Source organism: Dermochelys coriacea, chromosome 9 (genome assembly GCF_009764565.3).
Source record: "Dermochelys coriacea isolate rDerCor1 chromosome 9, rDerCor1.pri.v4, whole genome shotgun sequence".
Classification (NCBI taxonomy): Eukaryota; Metazoa; Chordata; order Testudines; family Dermochelyidae; genus Dermochelys; species Dermochelys coriacea.
The window spans coordinates 17,281,139-17,303,848 of NC_050076.1; the positions used below are offsets into that span (position 1 = coordinate 17,281,139).

The 22,710-nt window shown below is 40.7% G+C and overlaps 1 protein-coding gene across 3 annotated transcripts; it reads right to left on the bottom strand.

Annotated features, from left to right (window-relative positions):
• Nucleotides 1–1,892: 1,892 nt before the first annotated feature.
• On the bottom strand, nt 1,893–22,710 carry MYNN (myoneurin). Of its 3 annotated transcripts, XR_006274233.1 has the most exons (10): nt 22,438–22,582; nt 20,669–20,961; nt 16,282–17,084; nt 12,269–12,428; nt 11,324–11,502; nt 10,877–10,960; nt 10,116–10,202; nt 7,491–7,812; nt 3,290–3,422; nt 1,893–2,849 (listed from the first exon to the last, which is right to left on the bottom strand). XR_006274233.1 is itself a non-coding variant. In XM_043492322.1 (8 exons), the coding sequence occupies exons 2-8, from the start codon at nt 20,932–20,934 to the stop codon at nt 7,544–7,546; spliced, it is 1,848 nt and encodes a 615-aa protein (XP_043348257.1). In that variant the 5' UTR covers nt 20,935–20,961; nt 22,438–22,710; the 3' UTR covers nt 1,893–7,543. The 3 variants fall into 3 exon arrangements, 2 of the variants coding, with proteins under 2 accessions (XP_043348257.1, XP_043348258.1); XM_043492322.1 differs by having other exon boundaries at nt 1,893–7,812; nt 22,438–22,710; XM_043492323.1 differs by lacking the exon at nt 22,438–22,582 and having other exon boundaries at nt 1,893–7,812; nt 20,799–20,934.

Here is a 22,710-nt window from a genome sequence, read left to right on the forward strand (position 1 = left end):
CTTAGGCCAGTGATTGATCAGCTCCAGTATCCTGTCTCCCAGTGTTTATGAGAAAGGTGCATATTGGCCCATAACAGACAGTTATGGAATAGGCTGCTTCCAGATAAAGTTTCTTCCTATTGTTAGGTAGGCCTGGTCTACACCAGAGTTAGGTTGACATAAAGCACCTTACGTGAACCTAATTATGTCAGTGTCTACCCTACAGCCTTGCTCCCGCCGATGTAAGTGCCCTACTACATGAACATAATAAGTCCACCTCCACAAAAGATATAGGGCTTATGTTGGTGTAGTTAGGGTGATGCAGTGTCTGTTACTTACATAGACTGTTTTGTCAGTTTCATGGCATGGCCGTGAAATTGACAAGAAAGTGGGTGGCAGCTGGGCTCTAGCTACCCCATCCCCCAGGAGCCCACTCCTGGCTGGGAGCCAGGGCAAGAAGCCTAGGGGGCAAGAGGCCAACCAGGCTCCTAGCAGGGAGCTGCCAGCAGAGTTGAGAGACCGGGCTTCCCACACTGCCCTTCTTAGGTCGGTGGAAGCACTCCTGGTGCACCACCAACACAAGCAGGGTAGTGTGGACAGGCACCACCACAGTAAATACCGTGGTGGCTGTAAGTAGATCTAATATAGGTAGACTTAAGTTTCTAGTGTAGACATACCCTTAGTGGTAGGTTTATTTTAGAAGCATGATAGTGTGTTTATATTCTTGTCAAAATTTAAGGTAGATCATCCTCCCCTTTTGCTGCACATTTATGTTCAAACTACTTCTATTGATTAAATTAACAACTTATGGATTGTTAATTAGTGATTAATGCTAAGGATGGATCATTTTATTCATTAAGTAATGTAAGCTTAAAATAGGCTGTGATAAGTAACCATGACTGCCAAAAGCAGTGTTTTAATTTGAATTGGTCTGATGAGAGCAATAACATCACAAACAAAATGTGAAAGGATAAATGGCATCCACTTTGAAAATAAGTGAGGTCTATTTTCAAAGAACACCTTCACTACACCTCATTATTTATTTTAACAGTAAGAGCTTTAGCCTGTGACAGCATTCTGTTCCATTGACATTATCCGCAAAAGTTGTTCACATATCTAACACCACTAATTCCTTCACATACTTTTTATCAGAGAGTGCTATAAGATGACTACTTCTAAATCTGTTACAGTACTTATTTCAGCAGGTTTCTTCAAATTAAAATAGCCAAAATCATAAATTCTGTCCAAGAACTAAGTTATCATTTTGTATACTTCTGAATTAAAAAATTACTATAGGCAAGAAACTACTTCTTTATTCCTGTGAATAAACTGCAATAGCTAAAATGCTACCTAGTTCTCATCTTCGGCACTCCAAGCACTTTACAAGGGGAAACTGAGGCACGGGGACAGGATATGATTTGCCCAAGGTTACCCAGCAAGTCAGTGACACATTGCTTTAGGCAACAGGCTCTACTGTCTCCATAGAGAAAAAAAAAATAAGTGATTTTTTTAAAAAAAATTAAGATATCCTTTGTAGAAGACATTCACTGCAAAGTAGTTTATATCTGCTTTAAAACATGGAGGTAAACTTACATTGTTTTGCACACTGCTTTACATCTTTCACTGCTCAAAAATAATTATACTAAGTAGTATTTAGAACAAATTTTTTGTTCCTTTACACCGAAAATATTGCCTTGTAGCAAGGGACTTGGGTGGTTTTTTTCCCTGTTGGAAGGAAAATGTAATGAATAATGCTGTTCCCAAATAACCCCTATACAGCTGTATACAGTGCTAAGGGCTATCTCTGAGCCCTCTCTGATGCTAGTGTAGTGTGTTGTGATGGTGGTTATGTTAGACTGCTTCCCTCCTCCTTTAATTACTACCCTTTGTAATTAAAAACACCAGACACAAGCTGAGGGAAAATTACAAAACAAGTTTATTAAAGCCTAACAAACACTGCAACCTATGTACACACACCTCCCCTCCCCATGGGATTATAAAAAAAGAACTGAACTATATACACATAGCAGAAGGAAAAACACTTTGTATATACAGGAAAAATACTTCAAAAATAACTTAACCCAAATCGATTACTAGTTCTTATCTAGACCTATTTCTGTAAATCTTACCAACGGCCTCTCACAAAGTCCAGTCTTGTAATCCTTACTCTGGGTTTTTCTACACTTGGAGCTTACCAAAAAAATTATTGCAGAATAGCTATTCTGGTATAACTCCCCATTCTGGAATAGCTAGCTATTTTGGTCAATTTCCAAGAGCAGTCAAGCCCTCAGGCAAAACTTCCATTGAAGTTAGTGGACTTGCTGAGATTTGGATCACACTTGAGATAGTCTTTAGAAGTCTTTTTCAAGATTTTAAAGAAATTTTAATGGTCCCACTTTCATTTTTCAGAAAGGAGAACTTTGGTTAACTATTAACGGCATTTGACTATTTAAGATGTCCATGTTTTCCCCCATTCGCTCTTTACATGGACCATCAATCCTCTTGATATAACTTCCAGCTCCAAATAGAACTTAAGAGCAGTAAGCCGCCACATAAGAGATGCATGGAAAGAACTCCAGGCATTGTCACAGATATGCAGTACAGCTCTCTCTCTCTCTCTCTCTCTCAAAGTTCTACAGCACCCAGCTGGAACACTCCTACACATTTTTTTAAATTATGTTATATTAAATTAATATATTTAAGGGAAATCAACTCAGCAGCTGAGTCATTTTCATCAAAGTTGAGGATAAGAATTGGTACTCAAGAGTACAGATCATTAAATTATTGCTGCAAGAGAACAACTTTATCAGAACCTGTGTATTCTGTGAAGAGAGGTTTAAAACCGTTGTCTTGTAAAAATGATGATCTTCCTGTGTATAAAGAAAACTAAATGAGTAATATAAAGCAAATGTCACCTCTATAAATATCTAAACTGGATCCAGTATAAATATAAGCACTGATTTTTTTTTTTTTGTTTTTTAAAGTCTGAAATGTAAGAATACTGTAGTAATCTAAAATTTTAGAAATATAAGAACAGTTGAAACAAACACTCTTATGGAATGCATATTCTACACAGGAATGTGTTTTTCAGAGTTAATTTGCTCTTCTGGTAATATATGCATTACTCAGTAATTCTGAACAAGTTAAACTTTTTTTTTTTTAAAGTAGTAGCACATAAGAAGAGATGTACTTTAATACATTTAAAGATGAACTTGCCAAAGAGCAGTGTAACCATATAAGCTGGCAGAGCACTTAAGATGGCTTTTCTTTTGTGCAATACTAATTACTGAAACTGCATTCATCTTTATACCTTTGCTGTATTTTTGGTCAGAAAATGCAGCCTTAGATCTGGTCACAAGGAGTGGACCTTTGTCACTTATATTCAAGGCCCTGCTTTTTGGTGCGATTCTTCAGTCACAGAATTACCAGTTGGCCATGGAATCCTTGAAAGATTACGAAGGAAAAAACAAAGATTTCAAAAGAATGAAAAAAGCCACACTGCACCACTGAAAACTCAAAATGATTCATCCAGTGTCCTACAACCGTGTGCTGAAGGACAGTAGATGCTGGCAAATGCTGTGGCATAGACATGATGGAGACAAGCAAATACTGTGAAGGTCAGGAAGCAATGGCAAGGATTCGTTTTACTGCAGTGAGAAGATTTTTGGGAGACTTGGTTGTACTTCATAATGTCCAGTAACCCTCAACAGCAAATTGACCGCATGTAATTAGGCATTAAACAATCAAAAACAGTATTACACATGTCACATTTAAAATGATAAACAACAAAAGATGAGACATCTATTTAATTTAAAAGGTACAGACAAAGAGGAAAACACACACATGGATAAAGAAAGCAACAAATAAAAGACAGAGCCATGCCCAGGATTCAGGGTTCCATTTGCAGAGGATAAATCCACTAAGAAATTTTTCACAAAGCCCTTTTAATTAGGTGAAGATGAGTTATAGGGAGTAGAGTAGGAATTATATTAATAGGCATCTTCTACGCTCTTCTGTTTACCAAGGCCTAGCCCCTAGGCACCAATGCAGATAAAATGGTATCAACAAATAAAAAAACAACAAAGAATGCACTTAAAAATATCACAGATACTGTTTCTGACTGGAGAAAACATGCCTATGTGGCTTTTTATTGATTATTCTTGAGAGTTCTAAGATTGGCTTGGTGAGGCATAAAAACACTCCCACTAATCACAATGGAGCTTAAGCAGTGACACTGTCAGACACCAGAAACGCTGCTTGTTAAAGAGAAAGCTCATATAAACTCCTTGGGCCCGGCTTACAGACAATGTGGTTCAAGCTGTAGTAGCCACATTTGGATATCAAAGGAAAACTCCTGAATGCTAAAACCAACCAGAGTATTGGGAAAAGCAGAGGAGTGCATGAAAGCAGATAGAGAGGTGAAAAGCAACACAAGGGCAGATGAATGAAGAAACATTGAAGATCTAGCAGCTGAAGCTGCTGCTATTATGGATGTCAGGGCTATTTACCAAGTGATTAAAATCCTGTGTGTCAATTTCAGAATAGGACATGGGCCAATAAAAAGCAAAGATGGAAAAATGCTTACAACTAAGGTAAAATAGAAAAATAAATGGGCAAAGCATTCAGAGAAGTCCTCAACAGACCAAGGCGGACTTCAGCACCAGACTTCCATTTAAACATGCAAACCTGACCAACGTGACGTTTCCATCAGTCCAAGAGAGATGACAGAAGTAAAGGCCACAATCAGGAAGCTGAAAAAAAATAAAGCAGCAGGAGATGATCAAGTCACTGCAGAAATGCTAAAAGGATTTGATACTATCACCTTAATGAAACTGACAGAGCTGTCCGATAAAGTCTGGGAAAAAGAGAAGCCTCCTGACGAATGGAAACATGGAATCATTGTCAGAATGTCCAAAAGGGGTGATCTTATTGACTGTAACAACTGGAGAGGAATTACACAACTCTATTGCAGGGAAAACCTTCGGTAGTGTGATTCTAAACAGGAAGAAAGAGGCAGTGGATGCAAAGCATAGAAAACAGGCTGGATTCAGGCCCAAGAGATTCTGTGTAGACCAGATATTCAGTTAAGGACCACCACAGAAGAAAGTATAGAATGGCAAGCTCCCCTCAATAATTTCACTGTTTTTTTTTTTTCCCCAAAAAGGCATCCCCCCCCAAAGATAGACATACATTGTGGACTATTCATTCTTCACTCCTATGGAATCCAGCTAAAGTTGTAATTATCATCAAGGCCATGTACAGAGATGTGAAGTGCTCTGCAACAGTGGACACCCAGACAACTGAATGGTTCAGTGTGGACACTAATGTGAAACAGGGCTGCATTTTATTGCTGCTGCTGTTTGGCATTGCCATAGACTGAATATTGAAGAAGTGTATTAGCAATACTAACACTGGTATAGCGGCGGGGGGGGGGGGGGAGTTGACAAATGTCTAGAAGGCCTAGATTTTGCTGATGATATGCTGAATGACACCCATGAAAAGTTACTATTAAAGACAGACGACCTTGCCAACAACAACAGGCCAATCAGGGCTCAAAATCAATCATGCTAAAACAAACATCTTTGAAACCTAGATTTCAAGCAATAATATTAGATGCCAAAAATCAAGAAAGTAAACCCATTCATCTACCTTGGCAGCACCATACTGACCAATACACATCACAAGAAGGAAGTGACATCAAGAATAGGAAAGGCAGCCACAAAAAGCATTTACTAACCTTAATATGGTAATCAATGAGATCTTCAGAGCATCAGACCAAAACTGAGAATTTTCAATTCTAATGTAATCTCAGTGCTAACATATGGCTGTGACAGATGGAGATCTACCAAATGGTTAGACAGAAAACTAGACACCATTGAAAATAAGTGCCTATGAAAGATTCTGGACAGTGAGAAAGACTTCATTACCAATGAAGAGATCCATGAAATCATCAATCATCAACTCATTTCCACCAGACTCAGAAGGAAGCCCTGAACATATCTGGGGCATGTACTCTGGATGTCAACACAAAGACTCCACATGAAGCTGTTCAGTTGAAACCAACTGGTGTGAGGAAATAAGGAGTCCAAGAGAAACCTTAAGAACCACCCTTAGCAGAGAGGACAGAGTAGTCTGTCTCAGCACCATAGAGCAGACAGAAGCAGCAGCAAAAGAAAGAGGAATTGAAGACCCTAATTTCTGGCCTGTGTGCCAACGCTTGCACAAGAATGTTAAAAAAAACAAAACAAAACACTACACATTGTGGTATAAAAAACAAAGCTTTTTCACATGGGTCTTGCTACAAACCACAGCAACTGCCTAAAACTGCACTACTGGCATGGGAAATAAAGCAGTAAATAAACACTACATTTATTTTTTAAGGAAATGTTTTTCTATTATGCCTTCCTGAATTCTGGCATGGAATAGTAAGAGCCTATTGTGGGTAACTGCAAAGTTTAGGGCCTTGGATCAATCTTCTTTACTAAAACTCCCTCATCTTTAGCTTTCACTTAATTTTTTGAGAGTAAATTTGTTGCTCATTTATTGTAAACGCTTCAGGGCAGGAACTGATGTGTCTGTACAGTGCTTAACCCAAAAGGGCTCTGATCCTGATTGGGAGTTCTAGGTGCTACTGTAATATTAGTAACTATGATGATAGAAGTCAGACATTTGCTAGCCATGTCTCCTCACAGCTAACTCAATACATCTTCTTACTTACAATAATCTTAATCCAATGTGACCTACAGCATTCACCATATTCCATCTTTTGACCTCTCCTGAGCAGAAGACTGTCACTTCTGTCAAACTATGAGATGTTTTGGGGGATGTGGAGAGATGACAGCTAGGATCAAACTCATGTTTGTCACATCTGAATGTGAATCCAGGAGAGGGAAAGGCTATGTGCTATCTAGCCTCTAAATCATTGCTCAAGGAAAAAGCCTCCCTCAGCTGTCATGGCATTTGCCCAAAGCTTTCCATCTAGTCTGACTGGCAAACAGCTGCTTCTGATCAACACCAGTAATGCTTCAAAAACATTTCACTAAAGAACTGGCCCAGTTGCCATCATATACTCCTCTTACATTGGCCTGGAGTTTGGGAGCCTGTGTTTAATAAATTTGTCATGCAATTTTTTTTTTTTATACAAGGCTGTGTACAAGGACCACACCTGTGAGTTAAGGTATTTAAAGTAAATTAACTAACAAAAATATGGCTTGAAAGTCTGCTCACAAATGACACTAATATGTTAGCTCTGCATGAGCATTGGAGGAGATCTCCAGAGTACAGTTACGTATCTATTTAGCACACGTTTCTTAAGGCAGGTGCTCTGGAAAGGTATTTCCTCCTAGGAAAAGTCAGTGGTCAATTACAATGATAAATATGATTCCGGATTAGCAAAATGTAACAAGAAATGAGAAACAGCACTGCACAGTGTAGATACATTACCAAATGTCTTCACTCAAAAGAATGAGAAAGAGTAAGTCCAACTGCTTGGATGATTATGTTCACCTTACCAATAGTGTGTTCACTACCAGGATTGTCTTGTTGGTTCCCATATTGCACAGAGTCAGTACAATTGCTGCAGGAAAATAAACTGAGGTTCTGAATATCCAGTCACAGCAGACCTCAGCAATGTGTCTGAGGAAGGAGACTGATTACCAGTTATAGGCAGCAGCATCTGATGGTCTTCAGTCCCAATGGGAAGAGGAAGTGGTAAAGACATCTCAGAAGGCTTCACATCTGCAGACTCTGACAAAGGGCTTTTTTGATTTTGAATGGATTCTTGCTCATTGTAGGAGTTATCAACTGTGTTAGAATCAAGGGTGGTTTCAGATCCTCAAAACAAAACAAACAAAATTTGTAACACATTCATTCATGAGGAAAAAGTAAAATGCCTGCAGTTAATGTAAGGAAAAGTACAGTAGTGACAGGAAAAAACATTGAGTGGGTGAGGTAAATTAAGAGATGAACTTTTTTTATGCCTCAAAAAACCTCAACAGTCCCCCACCCTCAAATTATAGAATCATAGAAATGCAGGAGTAGAAGGAAACTCGAGAAGTCATCTAGTCCAGTCTCCCTCTCCCCCAACCTTGGAAGCAGGAACAAGTACACCTAGTTCAGTCCCCATAAAATACTTTGTTACAACTATTCTTTTCTAGGGAACAAAGACTGGATAGAGAATTGCTCAAAATTCATCAAGGGTGCTCTGTAGCACTGCAAAGCTATCCCTTTAATCCAGCTGGCTGGTAGGCTTAAAAAAAAAAAAAAAAAAAAGAGTTCTTTAAGTGTAAGCATTTGGGGTGTCTGAGAATGACACTGCCTGAAACTCAGTCACTAAGCCAGTCTGAACTTAGTCTGAGCTTTAAGTATCAAGTCCCTGGTGCTCGTGTCCAGGTCATGACGGCTTGAGAAATGATACATCACAACAGAGCCTCTGTTATCTGGGCCACAGTAGAGTAACAAATCCTTAAGGTCAGAGTTAATGGGGAACTATGGAAAAAATCAGCAGGGATTCCTTGAAATATTCTAGCAGTGGGCTGTAGAACCATGGGCATGTCAGGCATCATCTCTTTCAATTAAAACAGTGCTAGGAAGAAAAGAACTTTTGCAGAAGAAGGTTATTTTTACACGGTCACTTTCTAGAGTATAAGTGCACTTGAAAAATCAGTTTTGTTCAGGTCTCAGCTGAAATGGGTGACAGTGGACCTTTCATTTAAAACTTTCACATGTCTCCCCCGCCCCGAATCCTTGTAGGTCTTTGATTCGGCCTGCTGAGGCTAGATAAGGATATTAATTAACCGTGCCACACTAATACAATATTATGGTAGCATGCAAGGGCCACACACTAAGCAAAGGTTTGCAGTTCTCCTGTTTATGCTACTTTAACTCCCTTCTCTCTCTGCCACCACTTTTGCTTCTTTCTCACCTCATCTTCCATGTCTCCACATACCCAGCCTGCACCACATTCCAGCTCCCCCAGCCTGGCCCTCCTTTGCTTGGCAGCCTCTACATCCCTCTCCCTACCTGTCTCTTCACTATTCTTCCAGCTCCACTTCCAACAAACCCTCCCCAGCAGCTTACAGCTTGTCTCTCCCTCACACTCCCTTCCATTATCTTCCTGCTTTACTAGATCCTCCCCACCCATCCTCTACATGCAGTTTCACCAGTCCATGATCCTCAAGGCTGCCACTGCATGTTACTTCTCCTCTCATTCTGCTAGTCTCTCCCCTGCACTGTCTGGGCCAGCCCCCATGATTTCTTTTTTTATAGAACTAGAGGTAAGGGAGTTATGGTATTAATGCACTTAAGTATGGACAGATGTGATCCACTGTAAGAAGGCATGTAGAGCCAATCTGGAGGGAGGTTGTTTACATCATCATCTTTACTGCCCACATACAACTCCTCCATGGTCAGTACTGTAAGCTATCTGTATACCAACGTTACAGCCATTCAACACTTGCATGTAAATCTAGGAAGAATAGGACTAGGTATAAATGAGAAATCTTTTTAGGATAGAATTCCTAATAGACAGCTGGTGCAACACTTCCAATCTGAGTTTGTGTGCCTGTTAATCCAGCTCAGACATGGATTAACTTTGACTATATAAAAAAAACCCAAACAAACCCACCATCTTTAATCATTGCATAAAGGAACATTTGGGCCTACAAAGAATCAGGAAGAGTAATTCCTGGAACTGGTGTGAACCATTCACCACAAATCTATACCTGTGAGAGCCATCAGAATGTGAGATAGAGCCATACTGAATAGGATTCACAAAAGTCTTTTGTGACCCAGATGACTTTCGCAGCTGTCTTAGAGCAGAAATCTTTCAGTTTTATTAGATAAGACCAGATTTTTAAACGTTAATAATCTTATCAGCAGCCCCCCACTCCCTATTGACAATAATGGCTTAACACTGTAGTCACTGCATTTTCTTTTTTAACATCTCCCCAGGACCGTCCATTTTAAAGCCTGCTTTTTCCAATCCTTATCTGAAAGATTTGGGTGCCATCAGAACAGATATTCTAGGCATTAAACAGACCTCTTTTCTTATCTAATTTTATGTTACATTTAAAAACACTAAGCAGAATTGTTATTCTTTGACCCCAAAAATTCATTTTTACAAGACTAATACTTACCTGTGTGAACTTTTGTTTTGTGCTTTTTTAAATTTTTTATATCTGTGTAAGAATTTCCACACAGTTCACAGATAAATGGTCTTTCACCTGAAAAATGGTTTGACAATTAGAATTAAAGAACAGAGAAAAACTATTTTTTAAGCTGTCTGTAGGACAGGCAAAATAACTGCAATGAAAATTACTTTAACACCTTTATGAACTAAGCCCATCTAAAAATAGTATCCAGAAGGAAAACGTTCAAAAAAAGACAAGATGAAAATGGTGAATATAGGACTGACTGCTTCATTTGAAGCCTATCAGACACCCAACTTGTCTTTGTACAAATGTTTATCTGAAAATTAATACTACAACGTGAATATTTTCTTTAATATTTAAATAATTCCCATGTTACTCTATATTAGAATGCTTTACAAATAGATCACACTTTATAATCCAAGGAATGGATAAAAAAAGTACAATCTCTATTTCACAGTTGAAAAAACAGAGATGCCAAGAGGTTAAGTGACATGCTGATTCAGACAGAGAAAGTTTAGCATCGGAGTTCCTGATTCCCTGCTCTGCTGAAGTCTTGTTATTTTAGATTTACAACAGTTTAGATTTAGTTTTTCTTTAAATATCTAATCAATTTTAAATGAGTTAACACAGATACAGTGTGTCCTCTTAATTTATGTCTCAATTATAGCATAGTACATAATTTTAAATGCAAAAGATCATACTGAAAAAAATTTACAACACAGGAAGTGGCCTATCTGGAAACTGACCTGTATGAGACCGAAAATGTTTGTTGAGCTCTCCTGAGGAAATAAAACTTTTGCCACAAATACCACATATATATGGTTTCTCTCCTGAAGGGTACACAAGGTGGTTAGTATTTCAATATACAGATGTGTATGTAAAATACATATTAAACAGAGTCAGTGTACAATGGTGTAAAGAGCTCCCCAAACCCCAATAAAAATTCAGATTTGCACCACTAAGCAATCCTCAAGGAAAAGCCCAAGGAAAGAGCCAACATGACTCTGGTCCTTTCTCCTATACAGATTCCATACCCACTAATGCAGACTCCATTACTCCACTCCCTCCCCAAATCCTGCTCTTTAGACTCCATTATCAATAATTGCTCCCTTCACCTCTTCTGCTGCAGCCAACCCTCTCCAAGATGGATCCCCAATTTACGCCAGCTCACTCAGCAGCCCATTTATCCTCACCTGTATGTTTTCGTGAATGAGTGATAAGAGAACTGGACACTGCAAATGCTTTCCCACATGTATCACACACATACGGCTTTTCTCCTGTATGGCGACGAACATGGTACGTCAGCGTGCTGGCCTGAGCAAACCTCTGCCCACACCTATCACACACGTAAGGCTTCTCACCACTGTGCTTCCTAGTAAGAAACACACGCCTTAGAGAATCCCACACAAGGAGAAGAGGACACAAGATGAAAGGAACTTTGTGTTACAACAGTTAATATCTTATATCTGGCCTGACTTTGGTGATATTTTGTGACCTAACAGGAGTAAGATTAGAGTCTAGTTTTCAGATGGAAGTTTCTCACCCTCAGGGACAGCTCCAATTCCCAAAGTCAATGGAAAAAGTCCACTGACCTCAGTGACTGTTGGATCAGGCTAAGGGCATTGCACAGGCAATAGGTGAACCCTGAGAAGTAAGCAAATCTTGTGTCACTCTCGTATGAAAGCTGACTACCAACAATGCTGACAGCTACTGCAGAGAGACACATTGTACTCTCCCCTGCCAGAGAATATAAATGGATTGATCCCTTCACCAAAACAACAATGGCAGAGAAGTTCTCTTCTCTCAGTATGGTTAGAAAGGGAAGAAATTACCAAATGCAACAGGGGCGCTAGGATGAATGTTCCCACATGGACTGCTGTTCCAAATCACTACCTTGGGTAGAAGAAGCAGGCCGAGTACATACATTAGTCTGCAATGAAGACCTGGAGCTGAAAGTAGGGAAGGACTGGGAATGACAAAAACAAGTACAACATTTATTTAGGCCTGATCCTGCAAGCGCACACACACACTGAACTTCCTGAGCAGGTAGTTGTTTAAGTCAACTATTCTCATGCATGAAACTAAGCTTGTGCATAAGTGTTTGCAGGATCAGGGCTTTAGTTAGTACTTTCACTCACCTGGCATGGATCTTCAGATTGCTTGAAGTTGCAAACTGCAGATTACATACATCACATTTATATGGTTTCTCTTCTCCATGATGCATACGACTGTGGAAAACTAGCTGGCATTTCTGGGCAAAGCCTTTGTCGCACAATTCACATTTATATGGCTTCTCCCCTGGGAAAGAGATAAACTGTTACCTTTCCACTGTCTTGGTGTCTATGTAAGAAAGCCTTCAGTTAAGTTAGTTGACCCAAACTCAGGAGTTGACCCTAGTACTTCTTGCTTAGTGATGCCACATAGCACCCAACAATTAAGCCGTTGAGCCTGCACATTATCAGAACTGCAGCAATTTTTTTTAAAGCATCACCATTTGAAAATTCTCTGGTAATTAACTATTAGTTTTAATAAAATCTATTCTTTACAATTAATACTAGCACTGCATTGTCAGTAGGCAGAGAATCATTTTAACTTATGCAAAATCCTAGATATTAGAGCTGGAGAAGACCTATTAAATCATCTAGTCTGTCCAACTGTATATTCTTCTGCTCTTGCTAATATTTCCTTAGTATCTGCTGCAGCATGCTAACAGTGGTTCCCTGACCATCCACTATTTTTTAATAGATATTATGGTATTCTCTAATAAATATGTGCTAAGTACTATTCCTAGGTCTCATGTGACTGTATAGTAGGAGAACATGAGTTTACGTTACTATAGTCGTGCAGAATCTGTTAGTAGACAGAGGTTTCAGAGATCCTTAAATTTAATACATAATGCCATAGATCAAGGCTTGACAAAAAAATAAATTACCAGACACCTGCTCTCCAGAGGACTAAACCTGCCATCGAGTGGCTGATACAAATGATAAGGTTTCCCACCCGTCCATGCAAAGTGCAGGTGCAAGAACCAGGAAAGGGAAATACACTGCTGATGTTTCTACCAAAAACACTGTTCTTGGACCCTTCTCAGGGGCTCCAACTTTCATATTAGACTCTGGCTAGTCAGCATCTGGTAGATTTGAAGCCTTCCCCTTGACTACTGGAAGGGAAAGGAGTTCTTCATCTGCCCATCCTTACACTCTCTTATTTCCTCCTACTCTACTCCTTCCTGAGATTCCTGGAAATAGCTCCACTGCCTGAATCTGCCCAAACAGGAGCATAATGAAACTGACATCATTTTTGGAAGTTTCACTCCTCCCCTGAAAAAGCACAAGAACAAATCCGCACAGACACACCCCTAGAACTCCAACCTGGGGTTCTCTATCTGCTACCCAAGATCCATAAACCTGGAAATCCTGGATGCCCCATCATCTCAGGCATTGGCATCCTGACAGCAGGATTGTCTGGCTATGTAGACTCCCTCCTCAAGCCCTACGTTACCAGCACTCCCAGCTATCTTCGAGACACCACTGACTTCCTGAGGAAACTACAGTCCATCGGTGATCTTCCTAAAAACACCATCCTAGCCACTATGGATGTAGAAGCCCTCTACACCAACATTCCACACAAAGATGGACTACAAGCCGTCAGGAACAGTATCCCCGATAATGTCACGGCTAACCTGGTGGCTGAAGTTTGTGACTTTGTCCTCACCCATAACTATTTCACATTTGGGGACAATGTATACCTTCAAATCAGCAGCACTGCGATGGGTACCCGCATGGCCCCACAGTATGCCAACATTTTTATGGCTGACTTAAAACAACGCTTCCTCAGCTCTCGTCCCCTAATGCCCTTACTCTACTTGCGCTACATTGATGACATCTTCATCATTTGGACCCATGGAAAAGAAGCCCTTGAGGAATTCCACCATGATTTCAACAATTTCCATCCCACCATCAACCTCAGCCTGGACCAGTCCACACAAGAGATCCACTTCCTGGACACTACAGTGCTAATACGCGATGGTCACATAAACACCACCCTATATCGGAAACCCACTGACCGCTATTTCTACCTACATGCCTCTAGCTTTCATCCAGATCATACCACACGATCATACCACTACCATACCATTGTCTACAGCCAAGCTCTACGATATAACCGCATTTGCTCCAACCCCTCAGACAGAGACAAACACCTACAAGGTCTCTATCATGCATTCTTACAACTACAATACCCACTTGCTGAAGTGAAGAAACAGAGCCAGAAGAGTACCCAGAAGTCACCTACTACAGGACAGGCCCAACAAAGAAAACAACAGAACGCCACTAGCCATGACCTTCAGCCCCCAACTAAAACCTCTCCAACGCATCATCAAGGATCTACAACCTATCCTGAAGGACGACCCATCACTCTCACAGATCTTGGGAGACAGGCCAGTCCTTGCTTACAGACAGCCCCCCAACCTGAAGCAAATACTCACCAGCAACCACACACCACACAACAGAACCTCTAACCCAGGAACGTATCCTTGCAACAAAGCCTGTTGCCAACTCTGTCCACATATCTATTCAGGTGACACCATCATAGGACCTAATCACATCAGCCACACTATCAGAGGCTCGTTCACCTGCGCATCTACCAATGTGATATATGCCATCATGTGCCAGCAATGCCCCTCTGCCATGTACATTGGTCAAACTGGACAGTCTCTACGTAAAAGAATAAATGGACACATCAGATGTCAAGAATTATAACATTCAAAAACCAGTCGAAGAACACATCAGTCTCTCCGATCACTCGATTACAGACCTGAGGATGGCTATCCTTCAACAAAAAAGCTTCAAAAACAGACTCCAATGAGAGACTGCTGAATTGGAATTAATTTGCAAACTGGATACAATTAACTTAGGCTTGAATAGAGACTGGGAATGGATGAGTCATTACACAAAGTAAAACTATTTCCCCATGTTATTTCTCCCCCCCACCCCACCCCCCACTGTTCCTCAGATGTTCTTGTTAACTGCTGGAAATGGCCTATCTTGCTTGTCACCATGAAAGGTTTTCCTCCTTTCCCTCCCCTGCTGCTGGTGATGGCTCTTCTTAAATGATCACTCTCCTTACAGTGTGTATGATAAAACCCATTGTTTCATGTTCTCTGTGTGTGTGTGTATATAAATCTCCCCATTGTATTTTCCACCAAATGCATCCGATGAAGTGAGCTGTAGCTCACGAAAGCTTATGCTCAAATAAATTTGTTAGTCTCTAAGGTGCCACAAGTACTCCTTTTCATTTTGCGAATACAGACTAACACGGCTACTACTCTGAAACTCCTCCCCTAGAGTCCTGAACAACAGCAGTAAAAGGCACCTGTGTGTAGACAATTTTACTCTGTCACCTACTGAGAAGGCTACGAGCAGCAGCAGCTAAGGCACCGAGGCTCTCTGCAGACAGCATCAATTCAAATTTGGGAAGTTATTCTCATAACCATGTGCTATAAACTTTTTCTAATTAAATGAAAGCTCAGATTCTGTAATAATTTATGGCTTAGCCATGCACTATAACAAGATATCACTGTCAAAGTTTCCTATTTGCCACCGGAGATTGGATTTTTCAACCCCAGATGTTATCAAACTCATTCTGGTACATCAAGACTTGACAGACATAAATGGCTGTACAGATTACTGTATTGTGTACATGATGGAAATCTGAAAGACAGTGAACTAATAAATTATAAATGCCATTAATGTGACATAGCTTGAAAGGATAGTCTGATCTCTTGTATATCAGTCAGACATTTTCTGCATTGCACTCCACTTATTTACCTTACAAAGATAAAGGACTGAATCAGATCTGCTGGGACTTCAGGAAGTCACAGTATTCCCTACAGGCTGCTTTAACTGCAATGCTATCCTTTCTAGCTCTACTATTTTTCTAGACACATTCATAGTTTCTATTTTAAAATATTACAGACTGGTGGAATGCAATTAGCACTGACCAGCAGTTATCATCCAAATATACAGATCAGCAGCATGAAGATTTGAAGCTTCTGAAAAACATAGAAGAAAACAGGGCTCCTTTCTAGTTATGCTTCCCCATGCTATCATTAAAAACAAAAAGCAGCCCTTATAAACAGACCACAGCTTACCTGTGTGCGTTCTGACATGTGTTTTCAGCTGATTACACTGTGTAAATGCTTTCCCGCAGAGTTGACACACATAAGGCTTTACTCCTTTGTGTATTCTCATGTGTCGTCGTAGACTACTGGCTTCTGAAAATATTTTCCCACAAGTGTTGCATACTGGCTTGGCCTTGGAGTATTTCTGATCTAGTTCTTCCCCGGTGCTCTCCAATTGGTAAGAGTTCTTTTCACTAGCTATATTAGACATACTGTGTTCTTTCAATGCACAGTTCTGCTGCAGCTTCCCCCGTTTTTGTTTCACTGTAATAGTCTGAATCAAAACATCTTGTGCTGCAAAAGTTTCACTGTCCACCACAGACGCTAGCTGTAGCTCCGAGTTATCGCTGCCTTGGGCAGCTTGTTCCGTTATCTGTGTGGCCAGTTTATTTGCATCTAAAAACATATCGACTGATGAGTTCTCAATTATGTCATTCTGATATTGCACTGGTTTATTCTTCATGTTTTTCTGAGAGTTAAAAGTCTTTTTTCGCTTCCTGGTCTGAGTAGATTTCTTTTCTAAACCCACTTTTTTTGCTTGTGGCTGAACTGAGTCTGCAGAAGGGACATCTGATTTCTCTCTATTATTGTAATCTCGAAGAGTGAGGAGGCAAGTCTGTTGGTTCAGTTCAATGTTTCCCGTAATACTAGAAATCTCTGTAGAGGAGGGATTAGCAATAAAAGCAAAGTCTTCCATTTTTATTTTACATTTAGTGACCACCTCCTCCACTTTGAGATAGTCAGCAGCCTGGTGAATTTCTTTAACATTCCAACTGCAAGGAAACAAGGCTAAATGACAATATTCTGGACAAAGAAAACCTGTGTCACTGAGAATCAATATAAATAAATACTAAGACTTTTACATGGCTGTTCTCTTATTTAAAAAGTTTCATGGTGAAAAATTATAACTGTCAGGAGAATCTAACAAAATCTAACTTTATATCTTTGACATTTGGAGATTATTTAACACTGATACATGATAGGAGACATATAAGCTGACAAAAATAATAATTCTATAGTGGTTTCATTCAAGAATCTCAAAGCATTTTACAGATAATGACTAAAACCTCAACACCTCTGTGAAGTATGTATTAACCCCTTTTTACAGCAAAATTGTTTTCAAATGGTCATTACTGTGGATCAGTGGCAAAGACAGGAGTAAAACCCAGGAAGTATAGCTTTAGGCCACTATACTTTTGTTATACCTGAACAGAGGTCAACCTATAGTGATTTTTTTTTTTTAAAAAAAAACCCTCTAAAAATACATGTTATACAGTATTCTAACAAATAACTATCTTTGGAGCTTACAATGCTTGGAAACAAGATCAGTGGTAAACAAAGTGATTTTATTATGGTAATAGGTTCCCCAAAGGACAGATTTTAAATAACAAAGCTGTTCTCCATCAACACAATATACAAAGCAATTACTTTCAGTACAATAAAATGACTAAGAATGATACAGATAACTTTGGTCTAAGCTTATATGGATTCAGTATAAATGCAAAAGGGAAAAAATTATGATAAAAAAAGAAAAGTAGTAAAGTTCAGAAAGTGAGCCCAAGTTTTGATATTCTGAATATTCCTTCATGTGAAATAATATCCAATACTAAAGTTAGTAAAACAGAATTTACCACAAGTGTTCTTTCAACCCCTTTTTTTCTTTTCTCCTTCCCATTCTCTTTTCTTGTCTTATCTGTCTTTCTTTCCTGCCTTTCTTCTTGTCCATCTATTTTCTCCTCCTCTTCCTCTCTCTTTATCTCTCTCTTCATTAAGGGCAAGGCCGGCCATTACAGAAGCATTCTAAGGATGCTGCAGTGGTTTGTAAAAGCACTTTCTTAAAGAAAAACTGCAGTAATTGGTTTTACTAGCTTAGAAAGAAATATTAACTACAGAATAATATCTTGAACACAAACCCCGAAGTTAGTTCAGCATTAGGGTTGCACAGTTCAAATCATAACAAGCCAGGAAATACAAAACTAAGGATCCATCTATTGCGTTAACTTGTCCGCACTGCTGATGGAACATTAAATTTTATTATATGTAAGGTATGTGATTTTACCACAAAAATATATATTTTAAAGATACACAAAGAATAGAAAATACCGTGAAAACTATTAAAAACTATACATTTATCATGGTACATGAGATATATCCTGGTCTAATAGGGACTACCAAAAATATAATGGTATAAAAAGTAAATACAGTGGTGCTGTTAAAAAATCCATATTTTTAACAACACCCACTGTACTACATATGTACAGTGTGGCAGAACTAATGACGCTCTTACATTGTCTGATTTTTTGTCATTTTATTTGTGCAACTAAGATGCTGTACTAACAGTTTCACATCCAATTGCAGGATCAGAGCCTAAATAACTAAAACCTGCTATTTTTGGTACTCAGAGGTAGTGATTAGAATACCTTGTATTATATAAATTTTCCTCTCAAGCACTGATTGCATAGTGAAGTTGTCTGCGGCTCCAATCTTTTAATTACTTCTGCATGGAAGCAATTGTTTATTTCCCCACACAAACAACAGGAAAAACTGGCTACACACAAAGTGATGTAAAGTGCACAAAGTTAATAACGAAAAAGATGGAGAAATATTTGTTTTCTAATCACTTTTGGGTACAGTAATAAGAGGTGTTACTTGTAACATTAACAGGTAAAACAAATTCATACAGAAGTCTAATTTTTGAATTGATGGTGTCCCTAAACTATCTATCGCAGGGTGAATGGCCCCTTTAAGAGAAAATGGATCCAGTTCACCTGTGACTAGTTAGCTGCCTCCCAACAGGACCTGACAAAAGGCATCTTACCTCTATACAGACCATGGCAGCAGTTAAGGAAAGGGAGCATGTTAGAGTTACTAGGAGAGTGATAGTTGGGAGCTTCTTGCGAGGAGAAAGAAATGTAGAAAACTGTTGGGAGAGGGAAGTAGATGGGAGCTGTTGGAAAGAACTGGCCAGATGAGGAAATCCTGAGAAATAGAAGACTCATATCGAAGCCTCAAGGTAAAGAGGAAGAACTAGCTCAGTCAGGGTAGGCCAAGCCCATGAACTAGAGAACTGATTCTAGAGGGAGGTTCCCATAAGAAGGGGTAGGACTTGCAAGAAAGGAGCTTGGGGAATGAAACACTGTGGAGAGTCCTCCAGAGATGTTGCAGTCTGGGCATAGGAATTGGAGAAGAGGGACTGTTTACTCTTGGGTGGGCAGCCAAGAGTGTGGAGCTGGAGGATTGCTGTATTTCAACCTGCCTTATTTTAGGGTTTTTGAGAACTGTATTTCTCAGAGGGACTTGCTGAAGGTTGGAATTCTATTAATAAGTTATACCTAGAAGCAGAGCTTCATTTGGACACAGGAAAGGAATGTTGTCCTTCTGGGCGAGGAAAGGTGACCTTCAGGGTGATCCATGGAGGAAAAGATAGGCAACTCACTCAGCTCTGGAGATTGTAGGAGAAATTGAGGGAGGACTAGCCCTTACCAATCATCGTTGCTTATATCTGGTGGTGGTGAGCCCTGTTACATCTTCTCTCAAACTTTGGTATTTGCCTTTCCTGCTTATGCAGCTAGGTCTGTCTACGTATATAAGGGAAAAATGGGCTCCTGTACAACTAACATTACTGTGGGGGTTTATCCCCCTCCTCCTCCCAGAAATTAAGTAGGATATCTTTTTAATCTCAATCCAGACAGCCAGAGTCACAAATATGAAAACTCCTAACAGCAAGTCATTTGACCAAATATAGTTTGAAGATTTATATAGACACTATGGAAAGTTGATTATAGTTAGACCCCTCACGAGGTAGTTAGAGAACACATGCCTCTTAATATGGATGTGAATTGTCTGAAAACCACAGACACGATCTAAATGGCACCTGGATGGCTTACACAAATTAAGTTTTATTTTTTTAAAATATATTTACACACCTAATATAACACATGAGATCAGGGTCACGAAGGTGAGTCTGGTATGCACATAGAGAAAGGCTTTGGTGCAGAAATTAAGTAGATGACTGGGAGAGGGGACAGAGAACTACAGCAACTCAATCTGAAAAATTAGGTGACAGCAATTGTATAGCCTTATAATGGGTTTAGATACCTTAGCAAGAGAAAATAGGAAACAAATTTCAGTTCTAACAGATTAGATACTATCACACACTTTGAACAGAAAATAATAAAGGAACCCTATTTGGTTCATATGTAGTATTTACATGGCTTTTAAAATGCATGTATGATAGCTGACCTTTATTCTTTGGTATGTACTGTATCTGAAATTAAATGTGTTCTTCCATAATTCATGGCAAAGAAATCAGAACTGAATCTCTTTAACTCAATTTTTTTTTTTTAAAGTACGTTACCTGTCAAGGTTTAAGTTTCCCGTGTATATAAACTCCAGGAGTTTCTGAAATCCATCAGCCTTCACTTGAGTCTGATCCAAAACCACATTATTGTCAGAGGCATCCCTGTAAAATGCACCGAAGTACTCACTGAAGGAGGCAAGCACATTTCTGTGAGCTCTGAACTGGAATTCACCAATAACTACCGTGCAGTCACAAAGGAAGCCTGCCTCTCGTTGCTTGTTCAGCCTCTCTAGAAGGTGCTCACAGTGATGGGAATACTGCATTTTGATAGAGGGATGGAGTGTCTTGGCCTAAAGAAGCAAAGGAACTTGTCAACTTACTGTGTTTGAAAGACATGAAATTACAGTTGTAAAGTGGGACACTGTCCAATACTGTTCCCATGATCATTGCAGTGCAACTCACTTTAATATAGTGTCCTTTGAACAAAATATAAAAAATAGTGAGAAACGCAGCACTGGATCCCTCTCAACGTGGGATCGGTTAGTCTTAATGTATATAGAGACAAGGTGTGGGAGGGAAAAGGACACATTGTGTGTGTGGGTACACATTTTCCCCTGCCCCCAAAATCTGAACACTAGGAGAATCGTTTATTGGTTCAAGTCTATCAGCCTGATGCTTTTACAGAAATGGTCCTGGAAAATTAATGTTAAAGTTTCTAAATGGTGGAGCATCTCCTGACGGAAACAGATTTTTTTCCATTGAACAGATCATGGGAGCAGTTACTAGGAAACTACTGAGTTCTGAGTGCATCCGATGAAGTGAGCTGTAGCTCACGAAAGCTTATGCTCTAATAAATTTGTTAGTCTCTAAGGTGCCACAAGTCCTCCTTTTCTTTTTGCGAATACAGACCAACACGGCTGCTACTCTGAATACTGAGTTCTAGTGCAACTGTGTGGCAGTTGGCAAGATGCAACTTCTTTGTGCATAACTTTCTCCAGGTAAACAAGGGGGATAATATTTACTTACAGCTATGTCACAGGAGTGCTGTGAAGATCAGGGATCCTATCAGCTTTTTTTTTTTTTTAATCACATTCCCTGGCTGTACCCGAGTGCCCTGGCTAGGCACTCTTCGTACTTGGCTGTCCGCAGCCGCTGCCTGCGTGGGTCATTATCACAGCACCAAGAGAGAGGAGGGGAAAACATCTGTCTAAAGCCAGCACAATCGCCAGATGGGCTGGGCAGCACTTCGCCCTGGGCTGCTCTAGGCACGCCTGCCCCGACCCAGCGGCCGGGAATGAGAGTAAAGTGCCCAGGGTAGGCAGGGGCCCAGGGCTGCTGCTGTTTGTTTCTATGGCAGCGTGTCAGCGAGGAGGAGGAAGGGGGCACCGGCCCCGTGCCACCCTAGCTCCCGGGCGACTCCACTGTACCCCCGCTCCTCAGGTAGCTGCCTTTGCCCAATCCCCGGCCCCCACAGTTACTTGGCTCGGTCCGGTTCCCCCCCCCCCCCCCGCTAGATGGTTTGGTCGCATCCCCCATTCTCCCACCACGTCAGTCCCCGCCCGACTCCGAGCCGCCTGGCTCGGCCCAGCCGGTCACCTCCACGGAGCGGCTAACGCGGCTCTGTCTACACCCACATGTACCCCGGGGTGGTCGGTTCCGTCCCGTCTGCCGCTGCCACCACCGCTCCGGAGCTGGGCGATGTAGTCCCGCCCGCTCCCCCAGCCCCCCAAGACTGGTCGATTCGGTCCCGCATGCCCAATCCCCAAGCGGCGGAGCCCGCTGAGCGAGGCCCAGCTGGGGTGGGGGGGGAAACCGTACGCACACACCTGAGGCAGGGGAGACCGAGTCCGTTCGCCTCAGGCCGCCATTTTATGATGACAGCACACGCACCGCTCGTCCGCTTCCGGAATATCACTTCCGGTCTCGGCCTGGGAGGTCTCTGCCCCCAGCCACATTGGAGCCAACCGGGCTCCACGTTACGTCGCTAACGGGACCTGACTCCCACAGTGGCACGGCGTCATCCTCCGGTCTCGGTCTTGTGGGGCTGCGGGGGACGGTGGCATCGAGGCGGTGGGCAGGGCGTGGACAACAATTCCCAT

What these genes read in the sequence shown, in the direction of transcription:
- MYNN (XM_043492322.1), bottom strand. Translation starts at nt 20,934, where the DNA reads ATGCAGTATTCCCATCACTGTGAGCACCTTCTAGAGAGGCTGAACAAG. An exon ending in TCATTCACGAAAACATACAG is followed by an intron (nt 10,961 to 11,323) that starts GTGAGGATAAAT and finishes TGTACCCTTCAG; the next exon opens with GAGAGAAACCATATATATGT. An exon ending in CAAAACAAAAGTTCACACAG is followed by an intron (nt 7,813 to 10,115) that starts GTAAGTATTAGT and finishes TTTTGTTTTGAG; the next exon opens with GATCTGAAACCACCCTTGAT.